Source organism: Neovison vison, chromosome 6 (genome assembly GCF_020171115.1).
Source record: "Neovison vison isolate M4711 chromosome 6, ASM_NN_V1, whole genome shotgun sequence".
Taxonomy (NCBI): domain Eukaryota; kingdom Metazoa; phylum Chordata; class Mammalia; order Carnivora; family Mustelidae; genus Neogale; species Neogale vison.
The window spans coordinates 38,487,906-38,504,144 of NC_058096.1; the positions used below are offsets into that span (position 1 = coordinate 38,487,906).

General features: G+C 33.5%; 1 protein-coding gene across 3 annotated transcripts in view; it reads left to right on the forward strand.

Moving 5' to 3' along the window:
* Window positions 1-16,239, forward strand: part of CADM2 (cell adhesion molecule 2) — a 1,078,599-nt gene that overhangs the window by 739,405 nt on the left and 322,955 nt on the right. For 2 of the 3 annotated variants that reach the window (XM_044251154.1, XM_044251156.1), the window contains exon 2: window positions 9,038-9,064. The exons of the other annotated variant lie outside the window; for it this stretch is intronic. In XM_044251154.1, the coding sequence (XP_044107089.1) occupies window positions 9,038-9,064 (27 nt within the window). The remainder of the gene's footprint in view (window positions 1-9,037; window positions 9,065-16,239) is intronic. 3 annotated transcript variants of the gene reach the window in all.

A 16,239-nucleotide genomic window follows, 5' to 3' on the forward strand; every position in this document is an offset into this window, starting at 1 on the left:
GTGTTGAGGTCTCTTACTACTAACTTATTATTATCATCAATATGTCTATTTTGGTTAACAGTTGGCTTATGTAGTTGGCTGCTCCCATGTTGGGGGCATAAATATTTACAATTATTAGATCTTCTTGCTGGATAGACCCTTTAAAAATGATAGAATGTCCTTCTATATCTCTAACTACAGTCTTTAGCTTAAAATCGAATCCATCAGACATGAGAATTGCTATCCCAGCTTTCTTTTGAGGTCTGTTGGCATGAAAGATGGTTCTCCATCCCTTCACTTTCAATCTGGTTGTATCTTTAGGTTCAGAATGAGTCTCTTGTAGACAGTATATGGATAGGTTCTGTCTTTTTATCCAATTTGCAACCCAGTACCTTTTTATGGGAGCATTTAAGCCATTCATATTGAGAGTGATTATTAAAAGATACGATTTTATTGCCATCATGTTGCCTGTTAAGTCATTGTTTCTATAGATCATCTCTGTAAACTTCTGTTTTATGTCACTCTTGGGTCTTTCTCCTTTTAGAGAACCCCCCTTAATATTTTTAGCAAGGCCAGCTTAGTGGTTACATATTCTTTCTTTCTGCCAATCCTAGAAGCTCTTTATCTCTCCATCCATTCTGAATGGTAGCTTTACCAAATAAAGTATGCTAGGCTGCATGCTCTTCTCATTTAGTACCCTGAATATGTCCTGCCAGCCCTTCCTGGCTTGCCAGGTCTCTGTGGACACATCTGACATTATTCTGATGTTCCTCCCTCTGGAGCAAGGAATCTCTTTCCCCTATTGCTCTTAAGATGGTTTCCATGGTTCTAATATTTGCAAGTTTTACTATAATATGCCAGGGCGTTGGTCTGCTCTCCTTGATCTTAGGAGGAGTCCTCTCTGCCTCTAGGGCATGAATGCTTTTTTCATACTCCAGATTAGGAAAGTTCTCAGCTATGATATGCTCAAATATATCTTCTAGTTCTCCTTATCTCTCCACTCCCTCAGGGATCCCAATAATTCTGACATTGGACCATTTCATGGCATCATTTATTTCTCTAATTCTGTTTTCATGGATTTTAAGCTGTTTGTTCCAGGCCCCCTCTTGTTCCTTCTATCAGTTTGTCTTCTAGACCACTAATTTGTTTCTCTGCCTCATTTACCTTAGCTGCTAGAGTATCTAGATTAGATTGGATCTCATTGATAGCATTTTTAAGTTTTGCCAGATTAGATCTCATTTCTGCCCTTAGAAAATCTGTGTTGCCAATGACCATTTTCTCCATCTTAGCTATTGTCTGTATAACTGTTACCATGAAGTCTTTTTCTGATATCTTGCTTATATCCATATCCATTAGTTCTGTGGCAGAGGTCACAGTCTCTGAATCTTTCCTATGTTGGAGGTTCTTCCTCTGAGTCATTCTGTTGAGGGGTGATTGAGGGAATGTTCAGAGTCCAAATTATTGACAACAACCCAAGGAAGATGCACCTATTTCATAGGGATCTTAGGGGTGTTGGCCTCTTATTCTTCCAGCCTGTCTTCTGGGGAAGGGGACTGCCATGCTGTTACTCAGGCAACCCTGTTTGGGAAGAGTTGCCCTGCCTCGGTGGAGGGCGTGGGCTCAGTGAAAACCTGTTTTGTGGGGCTTTTGTTCTCTGGCATCCTGACCTGGTGCCATTCCATGTCTCTTCAAGAGTCAGAGCAAAGTGACTCTTCCAAACCTCTGTCTCAGATGAGAGAGATCTAAATCTGCTCTCCACTAACCACTCCAGGCCACACTATCTCCATTTATGTCTGTGCTGCTTAAAACCACAGTGTCCTGGGTTGGGTGCCCCAGAGCCACACCCCCAGCCCTCGCTTCCAGGTTCAGGCACATCTCTGCCCTTTGTGCTTCTAAAACCACAAGCTGCCCCCAGTTCACATAAACACCCCTGCAGGTCCAGGTTCAATCTGGAGGGGCTGCCCTAAGGTCCTTTCCTCTTTGCTATCTAGTTGCAAGTCTGTGCCCGGTCTCCAGTGTGGAAGGCTTTTGCTCTTTGGCAGTGCAGGATCCTGGAGGCTCTCTCACCCCTTCTCCCCACTTCCATTTATTTTTTGATATCTACCCACAGAATCAGGGCTCACTACTTCATACCTTGAGACCAACACTGGAGATATTCTGTTTGTAGAGATCCAGATATATCTTCTTATATCTCAGGCTGGTTTTGTGGGTGTTCAGCATGGCCTGGTAGATATCCAGCTCAATTCAGGGGACCAGTTGAAATAGGGGCCCCTAGTCCTCCACCACCTTTTCTCTTCCACTTAGTCTTTCTTTTAATGATGATAGGACAGACAGTGATAGCTGCCTATATATGAGAACTTGTTAGGCACTACAGTATGGTGGTTTTCAAATTCTATCATTTCCTCTTTATTCATTGGCTGGTGTATTTGTCTGAAAAGAAATTTGTACCCATCAAATATTTGGTTACTTTGGAGTATAACTTCTTTAGCAAATTTTCTTTCTCAAGCATCATTTTTTACACCTGTTTCCTACTGTAAAATTTGGGTGGTTGAGAAAGAAAAAACTTGTGAAAGACATTGGATTCTATCACATGTTTTCAAGTTCTAATGAGTCTTAGGGGGAAATTCTAATGTTTAGACCATGTTAGTTGATAGTTAAGAAAGATGTTATTTTAAATAAACCTTAAGTGATTAGTGAAAGAATGTGTTAGGTTTGTATTGGAGGTTTGGTGAAAAAAAATGAGAAAAGGAGAAAATTTGGGTGGTTATCTAGACCTAAAAATGCAATTATTTAATTTCCATATTTTGAGAGACTGTAAAAATGTGGTAGGTGTCTAATAAAGTAAATGTACTACTACTTCCCCTTTTCAAATCAGTGCGATATCCTTCTTGTAAAAAGGAATCAAACTCACATTGATTAGCACTACATTGCTACTATATCTAATGATTGCATTTTGATGTAGCAGATTTTAACATACATGTATTCATCCAGGCTGCTGTTTTGGTTTTAAATTTGTGAATAGCTTTGTGACCTAGGAAAAGTAATATTATCCTTTCTAGATCTCAGCTTTGTAATATTCTGAATATCTTTGTTTTCACTGTATTTCTTCTAGAAAGTAGTGGCAGTGTATTCTCTTTTATTTTTATAATTTGCACATATATATGAGTAACTTCTTCATATTTAAAAATTATATTGTACAGCATCCATGGCAATTAATTTTATTTGTTTGTTTTGTTTTATTTCATTGCCAATAAATTTGGGGCAAGGGAAACCTCTAATATATCTGAATATGAAGTCATAGATGTTAGTAACCTTTGTCTTCTTAGAAAACCTAAACACTTTTTAAGTTCATGGCTTCATATTAAGAAACATTGATCCTTTATATATAAATTTGCTTATGAAAAGAAGAATACCAAAGACTAGGCTAAAATATCAAAGCATTTCAAAGAAATTCTACATAATCTTGAAATGAAAAGATCCATACTGCTTTAACATTAATATCTGTGAATAAATGAATAAATAGCAAAGTAATATCTTTGCTATTTACTAAATGCTTTGTTGCTAAATTATTTTTCAGCAACCATTTCTAAATGTAACCACAGATTGGGTATGTTAATACTATTTACACATAGCAGATACTAATAAAATATATCACTCTTTTGTTATGATAGTAAATCTTAAAATAAGAAGTAGGAATTAAAAGAAAATGTGTCTAGGTTGTATCAATTTTGAGTTAGATAAAATTTGTCTAATCTCCCCTGAGTTGAGTATGCCCTCATGCCCTATTTATAGTTCTTGTACTTTAAGAAACAGTGTCTTAGAGTTCACAAAATACTTCATGAATTTATTAGTGATATCTTTAAGATAGAGTGTCAACTAATTCAATGTAACTCTATTGTTAACATAATCAACTAATTGTATTTAACTTTTTCATCATTTATACTGGAGTTTTGGAGTTAAACTTTATTAATATAATGTCTAATATTCACTAACTATTCTGAAATCGTATATAAATAATGATGATAATTCTGTTAGTATTCATACTTTTCTTCAAAAGTTGTATGCCAAAGTTTTCACATTATTAATATAATAGCAGTTACAAGTTTAATATTTAACTAATCATCTTTGAAAAAAATAGTATGAGCAACTATAATGTTATAGTTACAAATTAGTGCTTTTAGTATAAATGTGAAGAAATGTTTATATCATCTCTAAAACTTTTTTCTGGTCAATACCTTTATTTCCTTTCTTTTCATTTTAACTATGAACGTTAAAAAAGCATTTTTAATGCTTTTTGGGTAGTATGCAATGTGCACTTTACAATTGACTTATAATTGGGCTATGCTGACAATGGAAAATCTTACAAGTATTGAACATGACATTTATGACAGTATTGCTGTCATCTTGGCTTCTTTTATTGAATATGCAGAGAATTATAATTGGGCTAACAAGCCTGGTAGCCTGGCCTCTTTCCAATTATATTAACCAGTCTAGTTTAGTATTAGCTGCCTGAACACACAGAAACAGGCATAGAGCTTTTGTTTTCCTTTCTATTCTATGTTGGTTTCTACCCAATAATTTAAGAATACAATCATCTGCCTTTGTGTAATGTTTGAGAACTTTCAATAATTCACCTCCATTCCCCTAAGAAATGTAAAGATTTGTCTTTTCTATTTTAATTTCTCTATTTTTATTCAATTCAATATGAATCTTTATACAATATTGGTTGTATCTTTACATATTAAATACTAGTTATTACCTTAAATATTTTTAAGGGGTTTTCATAATTTTTCTTTCAATTCATGCTAAAGTTTTTAAGTGATAAATTTCAATTTGAAGCAAAATTTCTCTTCATATGAACAAATGAGTACACTGATGCATTGAAATATTTTCTTGAAATTGAGGCAAAAAACATTTTGCATATTCTAACAATGTGTTTCAGCCTTGTGCAACCTTAAAAATAATACAAAAGAGGAAAATAATTCCCAGTGATTAGAATTTTGAAATCCAGTAAACTTCTTTGAAGAAACTAAGACCTGAATTTTAGTTGAAAAACATATAGTAAGGGGGCGCCTGGGTGGCTCAGTAGGTTAAAGCCTCTGCCTTCAGCTCAGGTCATGATCCCAGGGTCCTGGGATGGAGCCCCACATTGGGTTCTCTGCTCAACAGGGAGCTTGCTTCCCTTCCTCTCTCTCTGCCTGCCTGTCTGCCTACTTGTGATCTCTGTCAGTCAAATAAATAAACAAAATCTTAAAAAAAAATCATGTAGTAATAAAAGTTAAATGCAACATTTTAAAAGAGCAAAGGAGTTTGCAGTGTATCATTTATTTGAAACACTGGATTCTATTCTTTTCTATTTATTTTCTCTTATTCTGGTTTCTTCTTATTTTAGAGCATTCAATATACTGCGAATTTCCTTTCCAAATAATCTCAACCCTTCCATCTGCAATATTTAAAGGTCTTCATCTTTGTTGGCTTTTTTTTTTTCCTGAAAAAAAAAAAATGAGAACCTTCAGAGCTCGCCTACAGAAACTAAACACCACTATAATACATAATGGGTATGACATAGGATGAGCATTGCAGTATTGTTAGTAGCAGGAAAAAAAAAAAAAAAAAAGTACTCTACAACTGACCTGATTGTTTATCAATAGGGAAATAGTCTCACATTCATAGAGACTGTGGGAAAATACACAACTGTTAAAATAGTGAGTTAGAATGCCATGCATCAACCTGGGAAATGTGAAAGAAAGACTACAAAGTCATGTGTATGATCCTGTTTGGGAAACCGACATACACAAAATATGTATGTTACTGGCTTTTACAAAAATTGTAAAATTTATTTTTCTAACAATAGCAAACTGTTTAGAGGTATCTCTGCATTGCATCTAGAAGCCTTTCTTTGAATAAGTCATACAAGCCTTTCTTGTATGACTCTTCTAATTTCCTCATTAAGTGTACTTCTGGACCTAAATAGTGTTTGCCATTAGATACAAATAAATTGAAATTTCTCCTTCTTAATGGGGATAATGCCATTTAAAGTAATGGAGTTTTCTAGTTTTATACCTATGTAGTCAACCAAATACCAAAGTACCAAATACGAAGTACCAAATAGCTGAAGACTAGTGAATCATTCAGTTTTGATTTGGCTTTGTAGACCTTATATTTGCAGTTCAGTTGGCAACTGAACAGTGCCTTAAATCCCAAGTTCACAGATTTAGAAATTAGACACAACTAGGATCAAATCCCAAATTTGCTTCTTTCCAGTTGTGTCATAGTCACCAAGTAATTTGACTTTTCTGAGTCTTAGTTTCGACATCTGTGAGAAAATGATAACGAAACTTCTTTTTTTTTTTCTCTAAATTTGTATTTAAATTCTAGTTAATCAACACACAGTGGACTACTGGTTTCAGGAGTGGAATTCAGTGATTCATTACTTCCATACAGCACCCTGTGTTCATCATAACAAGTGTCCTCATTAATACCCATCCCCCATCTGTCCCACCCCCTCCCACCTCCCTCCACTGGCTCTCAGTTTGTTCTCTATCTTTAAGAGTCTCATATGGTGGGGCGCCTGGGTGGCTCAGTGGGTTAAGCCGCTGCCTTCCGCTCAGGTCATGATCTCAGGGTCCTGGGATCGAGTCCCACATCGGGCTCTCTGCTCGACAGGGAGCCTGCTTCCTCCTCTCTCTCTCTCTCTCTGCCTGCCTCTCTGCCTACTTGTGATCTCTCTCTGTCAAATAAATAAATAAAATCTTTAAAAAAAAAAAAAAGAGTCTCATATGGTTTGTTTCCCTCTTTTTCCTCCTCCCATCTGTTCACCTGTTACGTGTTTTAAATTCCACAGATGATTGAAATCACATGGTATTTGTCTTTCTCTGACTTATTTTGCTCAGCATAATGCATTCTAGCTCTGTCCATGTCATTGTAAATGGCAAGATTTCATTCTTTTGATGGCTGAGTAATATTCCATTTTATACATACATGTGCAGGTACACACACATGTACACACACACACACACACACAATTTCTTTATCCATGTCCTTGTCCATGTCAATGGATATTTGGGTTCTTTCCATAGTTTAGTTGTTGTTAATAATGCCTCTATTAATATCACGGTACATGTATCCCTACAAATCTGTATTTTTGTATCCTTTGGGTAAATACCTAGTAGTGCAATTGCTGCATTGTAGGGCAGTTCTATTTTTAACTTTTTGAAGATGCTTTATACTGTTTCCAGGAGTTGCTACATCAGTTTGCATCCCACCAACAGTGTGAGAGAGTTCCCCTTTCTCCAAATCCTCACCAACACCTGTTGCTTCTTATGTTGTTAATTTTAGCCATTCTGACGAATGTGTGAGGTGGTGTCTCATTGTGATTTTGATTTGTATTTCTCTGATGATGAGTGATATTGAGCATATTTTCATGTGTCTCTTAGCCATTTGGTTGTCTTCTTTGACAAATTGTCTATTCATGTCTATTCATGTCTTCTGCCCATTTCTTAACTGAATTATTTGTTTTTAGGTGTTGAGTTTTCTAAGTTCTTTAAATATTTTATATACTAACCCTTTATCAGATATGTCACTTGCAAATATCATCTCCCTTTCCAAAAGTTGTGTTTTAGTTTTGGTGATTGTTATATTCACTCTGTGGAAGATATTTTATCTCGATGAACTCCCAATAGTTCAATTTTGCTTTTGTTTCCCTTGCCTCTGGCGACATGTCTAGTGAAAAGTTGCTATGGTCAAGGTCAAAGAGGTTGTTCCCTCTAGGTTGTTGATGGTTTCCTAACTCACATTTAAGTCTTTCATCTATTTTGAATTTTGTGTCTGTGTGTGTATGGTGTAAGAAAGTGGTCCTGTTTCAATCTTCTGCATGTTGCTGTTCATTTGTTGAAGAGAATTTTCTTCCATTGGGTATTCCTTCCTGCTTTGCTGAAGACTATTTGACCATATAGTTGTGGGTCCATTTCTGGGTTTTCTATTCCATTCTTTTGATCAATATGGTTTTGTGCCAGTACCATACTGTCTTGATGACTACAGTTTTCTAATATAGCTTGGAGCCCGGAATCATGATGCCCCAACTTTGCTTTTCTTTTTCAGGATTGTTTCAGCTCGTTGGGGTCTTTTGTGGTTCCATACAAGTTTTAGGATTATTTGTTCTAGCTCTGTAGAAAATGCTGGTGGTAGTTTGATAGGAATGCCATTGCATATGTAGTTTGCTTTGTGTAGTATAGACATTTGAATAATGTTTGTTCTAATCCATGAGCATGGAATATTTTTCCATTTCTTGGTGTCCTCTTCAATTTCTTTCATAAGTGTTCTATAGTTTTCAGAGTACATAACTTGCTTCCTGAAACTGTCATTATTATGTGGCAAGTGGGTAAAAAATACTTAACCTCAGACTCTGGCATTTAGTAAGCACTCAGCAAATGCAAGGAATCTTATGGGTTAGATTTTAATCATTAAATAAAATAAAATATATTTAAAGTATATGTGAGTATTTCTTATTTTATTTTACTTTATTTTTTTCAGTGTTCCAAAATTCATTGTTTATGCATCACACCCAGTGCTCCATGCAATATGTACCCTCCTTAATAACTACCACCAGGCTTACCCAACCCCCCACTCTCCTCCCCTGCAAAACCTTCAGTTTGTTTCTCAGAGTCCACAGTCTCTCATGGTTTGTCTTCCCTTCTGATTTCCCCAATTCACTTTCTTTAATTCAATTAACTAATGTTGAGTTAAGGAGGGAGAAAGAAAAGATATACAGTCCTTAAAAGTAATTCATGTAGTCCTTATGGTGTTTGGAATTTGCACTGTCCCCTATCTATTTTATTATTTCTTATTCAAAGACTTTAATCATATACTAACAAAATGTAACCAACTATTATTTTCTTAATTATAGATTCTTTTCCTCTAAAGTGTGCTGACTGTATAATCATAAATATTACCTTCTTAGAGTTTAATAATAATAACATATCTCTTTTTCTTACTAGACACTCTGTCTAATATCTAATATGTCTGTTCTCTTCTTGTGCAATCTTTTCCTTGGAACCAGCGGCTGCTTCAAAGAATAAAGTTAAAGGTGAGCTCCTATCCATTCTGCATGACTCACCATGATTCTTTCTTTTTTTTTTTTTCTCAATCTTCTAAGCCATCTTAATTGATGGAGCCAATTCTGTTAGTGATAATGCTAGTTCAGTGTACCAACATTAGTCATAAATTCCTACAAATATAAATATATATTATTTCAAATATTCAATTTCTGATATATGTTGATGTTTGCATGATTGTGAGTTTGTTTGTTTTCTTGCTTTGCTTTTCACTTTATTCCAAGTGGATTACAGTGCTTTTGTGTACCAATATTTTGCCTGTTGACCTTAATTCCTTTGATAAAATTGTGAATTGGAAAAAGTACAGCATAAAATAAAGCTGATAGAAAGTCTCAGAAGTGATCAAGACTTCAGAGAATTATGTGAAAGGAAAAAAATCCTTTAAAAAATGAATATTATATACTGTACATTTCTATTTATGACTTTTCTTCCATTTCCTGGTTGGATTAAGTTTATATTTGCTAGAATCCTGGAAATATAATTTCATGAGAGAGGATGTACTTGTCTAATGTCAGAATATCTCCCTGAAAGGAAAAAGACTTTTGGCTTAATGTGTTGTTATGGTTTTGAAAAAAAATTCAAATATATGTATATTTATCATAGGTTTATAGTTTATATGTTTTGATTGTATAGTCTCAAGAGCAATCTATATATTTATTTTTTCTTCTTCTTATATAGCAAATATATGTTTCTTTTATCCTTCATTTTAACCTTCATTTATTTTTCAAGTATCTTTCATATATAGAGCAAAACTACATTTACCCTATTGGTCATATACCTATTATCTTCAGTTTCCTCTTCTACAGAGTATAAATAACAATAAAAACAATAAAATCTATAAAAGATTTTCATGAAGATTGAGTTAGGTGAAATATGTAAAATAATTGGTAGACTTCCTGCTGCTACTCACATTTTAAATAATGCTAGTTTCTTTTGCTTTTCACAAATATACCTCTCTGTGGAGAGTTTTCTGAATCTTTGTTGTTTAGTATTGTCCTGTCTAGTATTTTCCTCCATGTACACAGGAGGAACTACCAGGTAGTTTTGCCTCCTTCACCATTTCTCATATTCAGATCCACTACAAGGCCACCCTTCTCCATTTTTCATCTCCCTTCAGCTCTGTGTTCCTCCAGGTTCTAGTTTTAGAGCTAGTTTAAACACTATGACATAGATTCATCTTTGAAGTGTTAACTGCTCCCTATTTATAAATCTAAGCATTTAGTATGCAACTACTATTTTCCTAGTATTTTATTTATTTTATAGACCACTGAAAATATAAAAGACAAGGTGGCAAAATTGTTGTTACCCTTTGTTTCAGCCTCCACTTATACCGTGTATGTTGTTCAAATAAATGTGTTAATAGGATTAGCCAGTTCTTGCCATAGTAATTTTATTTCTGGTTGTGAACAAAAGAAACACATTCACAAAGTGTTTATTACTTGATAATGAATACATTTATGAATAAATAAGCATAATGTATATAATAAAGCCAAAAAGTACAGCTGTAAGAATGAAGAATTAAGAACAATGTATAATAATGTGTGCATTGTAGTATATAGAACCTAACTATAAAGGGAGTTAGGGAAAGAGATACATATTGAAGTTAAAATCCTCCTCAGAGAATGCTTTACCTCAGGGGTGGGGCTTGAACTGATTCTTAAAGGATGGGTAGAGTACACAGGAAAAAAAGTTGCACATAGAAAAAAGAATTAAAAAATATATACTAACATATGAAAGCAGGAATGACTACAGTCCATTTCAGGATTGCGAGGACACCTTTTGAGTGAGATCCTATGTTTTTATGAGAGTAGAGGAAAAAATTTTGATGATATGACATAAAATTGTGAGATTGTAAGTCATCACTTCATTTCATTACATAAAACCTCATAATAATCATTACGTAAAAATCATTACATAATCATTACATAAAAAGCTCATAATAATCACATCTATGTTCACTTGGTAATTCCTAAAAACAATAGATGATAATTCAATGTACAATAAACAGGTTATGAAGTCCAGGAACCAACTTTTAATTGGAAGATTACAGCCGTAAATTATGTTACAAATGTCTGTAAAATCATGTCAGGATTCAAGCTGGCTATGATTTTGCAATGCAAACATATTCCCATGCCCAATTTAACACTTCCCATAAAGACATCCCTATGGTCCCATACTTATCAATTTTATTTGAGTCTCATTTTTCCACTTGTGTACAAAACTGCAGGGGGCTTAAAGACATAGTTTATCCTATGCCACCCTTGTTTTTGCATCTGCAGTGCTATGGAGACCAAAAATGACCCCTTCTAAAATGAACTGGGCCTCAAGTAGAAATTGAAATTTTATTTCTAATGTTGGTTTGAGGCAGATGTATATTATACAGAGACAACAGAAAGGACTACTCAGTGTTTTATTGTCCAATTTCTATGTCAAAGCAAATGGTCTTCAAACAGGAAAAGTAAAAAAAAAAAAAAAAAGAATTGTGGGAAAGAGGAAAATAAAATGAAAGGTAATGCAAGAGCAGATGGTTGCTTAAAAATAGTTTATTTCTCCTGACCCAAACAAAGCGCATCCCAGGGAACCAAAGAAAATTTTGGAGAAGATCACATCTCATTCATTTAGCCTTATGGAATCATCCAAATTTAGAGAGCTTCTGGAATACTGGGAAGAAAAATGTGTCTTGTTTGTTTATTTGTTTTTGTTTTGTTTTGTTCTGTTTTTGAGAAAAGATTACATTCAAGAACCCATAGACTGGTCAATTTGACACTAAATTCCCAGTAACATTCTAAAACAGACTCTTAAAACAGCAATTTATGGGTGTTCAGATAAAAAGAGAGTTCACTAGGAGATAGCAGTTATTAGGAATGTCATAGAAAATTACTCTAATTTGCTCCCACTCCTTTTTTAAAATATATATTGGTTATTATACTAGTATCTGAGGGCAATAGTATAAACATGATATATCTGAATATCATCAAATCATGTGGCAACTAACCCTTTCCTTATCTGTGCAGAAACTGTCATTCTGATGATCACTAATTCTTTAGTGGTCAAATCCACTGGTACTTTTCCAATCCACATATTATTCATTTTCCCCCTGCTGAATATATATTGTTTCTTTTGATTTTCTACTTCTCTTGGTTTAGACTTCATCTTCCTCTTAACTGTTCTTTGCCTTTTTTTCTCTCCTTTTCTATCTTATTCTGGGATATAGGTTTTCTTTAGGTTATATCTTTGACCCTGAAAAGATCACCTCTTGCAGTTTGGTTAGCTCTCTACAGCATCTCATAGAGATGAACTTCACCTCCTACAAAATACAGGAAACAGCCGTTTTCTAGATGGTTATGTACCCACAACCAACCTTTCTCATCATTTTTGAGTGTTAAGAGAAAGACAAATGATTCAATCAAATTCCTCTCCTGAAAAAAAAAAAAAAAACTGGGAAAGAAGAAGGAAAGAATAGCAAAACTAAAAGAGGCAAAAAAAAAAAAAAAGGGATGAGAAATGGGAATCAGTTTTATTGTATTTTGCAGCTATGAATTATATAGGTAGACTGAAAAAGATGAATTAAGTTTGAAAAAAGAGAAACAGGAATGTACAAAAAGTAAGAGTTAAGAGAGTGCCCTCATGGTGTCCAGTTTCCTTGTTTTAATATATTAGGACATGTCTCTCTTTTAGTTAAGCTTTCTAGATAGGTTTCTCTTGCTTACATTGAAAGAGAACAGATTATTATAATCCCCTTCTTCCTCTAAAGTGTTCTTAGCTGATTTTAGTTAACTCTTTCCTAGACTTGATTTACTAATCTTCTCTGATATTTTCATCAGCCTACTGAATATTTCTACTTGATTGTAAAAACGGAAATTCTCTCTCTCTCTCTCTTTCTTTTTTTTTTTAATTTCTTTTTTTTTTTTTTTTTGGTAAATCTGAACCTTTGGGGTTTGCTATTTCTTCTCATGAAGAAATATTTGCCTGATTTCCTAGATTATTTGAAACATATAATTTTGCCACCCTAATGGCCCCCATAACTAGTGTGGGTTACAAGTGGTCCTAATTTTATGGAGATAAAATTATTGTCCTAATTGTTTCCCAATTTTAATAGGAGGATAATAGCTTTTGCATTGATCCCTCTTCTTCAAATTGCTCATTTCTGAGAGCTTCCCTGGAATAGTTTCTAACTTGTCTCCTGCTTCAATTCTCAATATTATACAACCTATCCTATATTCATATATCACAATGAATTCATACATCAGCAATCTACAATCTAACTTGCATTCATATATCCTATACTCATATTTCAGTTAAGATCATCAATGCTTTGTCACTTAGAGATAGTGAAAAAGGTAATTTGGTGTTCCTAAATTTCTTTGCATGAAATGACTTTATTTCACTCATTATAAACCTATGGACTAAATGTATCATGTGATTAATATTGTTCCAGAATAGTACAAAATTTCTAAATAGTTTTAAACCATTATATATATTTTAAATCTTCAATCTGATTTTTAGGCTTTATTTTTTATTCAGAATTTGGCAACTATAGTGGGGATAACATTTTTATGTCATTTCTTGCTATTACCTTTAATCATATAATCATTATTCAGTGTTCAAATAAAAATTAACATAATTATTCTGACTTTGCATAAGAATTAAAAGATAATGAAGGGCACTCAGCAATCTAAATTGAGATATGTATGTGGTCTAGAGAAGAATCAGCATTTCAATTTACTGGATTTAAGTGCTAGTCACACATAATATTATTAAATAAATGATTTATTCAGGTGTAAATATAAAGTCTGCTATTCAATCAAAATATAACATTTAGTATCCCAGGATTCCCATCATATTACACCTTTTGAGGGTGAATTGAAAGGCACAAAAGAAGTTGAAATTGAGACATTGCTTCAAACTATAGTCTTGTCTTAAGTAGAGAACCAGTATTTCAGTTTGTACTCTATAATATGCACTATATTTCAAGAACTTCCATTTTGTAGTCAGACAGACATAAATCCAATCCTAGTTTTTCAATTTACCTGAATTGAACACCTGGACAATTTGATTAACTTCACTCAACATTCAGTTGTTTTGAAAATTATATGGGCTAATGTATAAAAAAAGATTAACCCAGGAAATGGCTCATAATAACCTCTCAGTAAATTTTACCTATCATTATTGTAATAATCATTACTATTATTTCTTTAAATGATGTCTGTGGAAAGAAAACAAATATAGTCAAAGACAAATCCAAAATCTAAAATTTTCTGAGTATCTGTAATATTTCATCATCATGATAGCATTCATATGTTTATATTTATTATAACATTAAAATAAACACATAATATATAACATGAATGGTCCACTTAGGTATTTGTATTTTTCTTTACGTTTCAATATTAAAATCCAAAGTGTATAAATGACATTAAAAATGTTCAACCCAATAGCAAAAGAGGAGAAAAAAAATAAAAATTATGTTATAGCAAGGCTTATATAATATTTAAAATGTAAAAATTACTTCCTTTTATCATCAGGTGAAGAAATTGAGGAATAAGATTATATATAATTTCTTTTGAAAATATCACTCAACTCCTTTTATTGAAGCTGTTTGGATTTGGATTGAAGCTTATGTTTATTTATCCCACATGAAGCTAATCTAAGGAAATATATTGGGAATGTTAGAAATATAGCAGTCACCCTTTCTCCACAGTTTAGCTTTCCATGGTTTCAGTTGCCAGCAGTCAGCCTAGTCTGGAAGCAGACGATCTTCCTTCTGACTATTGTCAGGTCAATATTAGCCTAATGCTACATCATCATGCCTGTGTCATTCACTTAATTTCATCTCATCATGTAGGCATTTTATCATCTCACATCATTACAAGAAGACTGAGCACAGCACAGTAAGATGTTATGAGAGAGGGAGAGGCCACATTCACATAATTTTAATTTCAGTATATTGTTATAAATTCTATTATAAATTTTGTTTTATTTTATTATTGTTAATCTTGGTGTCTAATTTATAAATTAAACTTTATCATAGATACGTAGGTATGGGAAAAATAATAGTAAATATAAGATTCAGTATTATCTGTGGTTTCAGTAATCCACTGGGGGTCTTGAGAAGTATTTCTTAAAGATAATAGGGGATTACATGTAAGGGAATTTAAAAGCATATTATGTCCCTATGATGTATTCACTAAGGGGTCAGGTGCAAGGCCATACTTTTTAGAAGGTTCTTTTCTTAATCCACCTTCTACTTCATCTCACTTCTCCAGGAAAATTGACAAAGATACTGATATATATGATAATGCAATGATGTTTTTAAATATGTAATTTTATCACTGCAGCCTTTTTCTAACTTTTTTAAAAAATGGTTAACAATTATAACTATATAGCTAACATTTTTAATGTTTACTATGTGTAAGACACTACACTAAACATTGTGCATGTGTTTTCTAATTTGACCCTCATAAAATGTTTTGAGATAGATACTATTTTTACCTTGATTTTTTTTTAATGAGGAAGATAAAGCAAAGAATTAAGAAATTTAAGTTCACAAAATCAGTTAAGAGGGAAGCCAACAATTTCAAATCAGAGTTACTGACTCCTGAGTTCTAGCTTTTACTCTATTAAAGGCTTTAAAGATTTCAGAGTAAATTAATCATTACAATTCACCTTAATGTTATTTACTTATTTAAATATATTTGTCTAGGTCCCATTCACCCAAGTAGGATTGGGGCTGTGAATGCGGGTAAAGTAGAATGATGAGCAGTTGTTATTGGGAAGAAATAAATGGGACCTATCTAGTGGCACTTACCTAGTGGCAAGGGAAATATTCTCCCAGTAGATTTCTTGTTTTTCATTCTTTTTCATTCTTTTTCTTTGGGTCTCTCATTCATTCACCATATGTTAACTCCACTCCTCAGATATTCTCTCTCTGGAAAGATGAGGCAGTAGTTTCTCAATAAGAAGAGTAGTGTTCTAGAAAAGCTTTAGTCATATCTAATGTGAAATGCTGAAATTGGAAGAGGGTTAAAGAGTGTGTTCATTAAAATTTTATTGAAAGATGATTCAGTGGGTCAAAATGCAGATAACTTTTCTTGTTTTTAAACTGCAGTTACACTTAATGTAGTTTCTGGTTTTTATTTCTCACTGG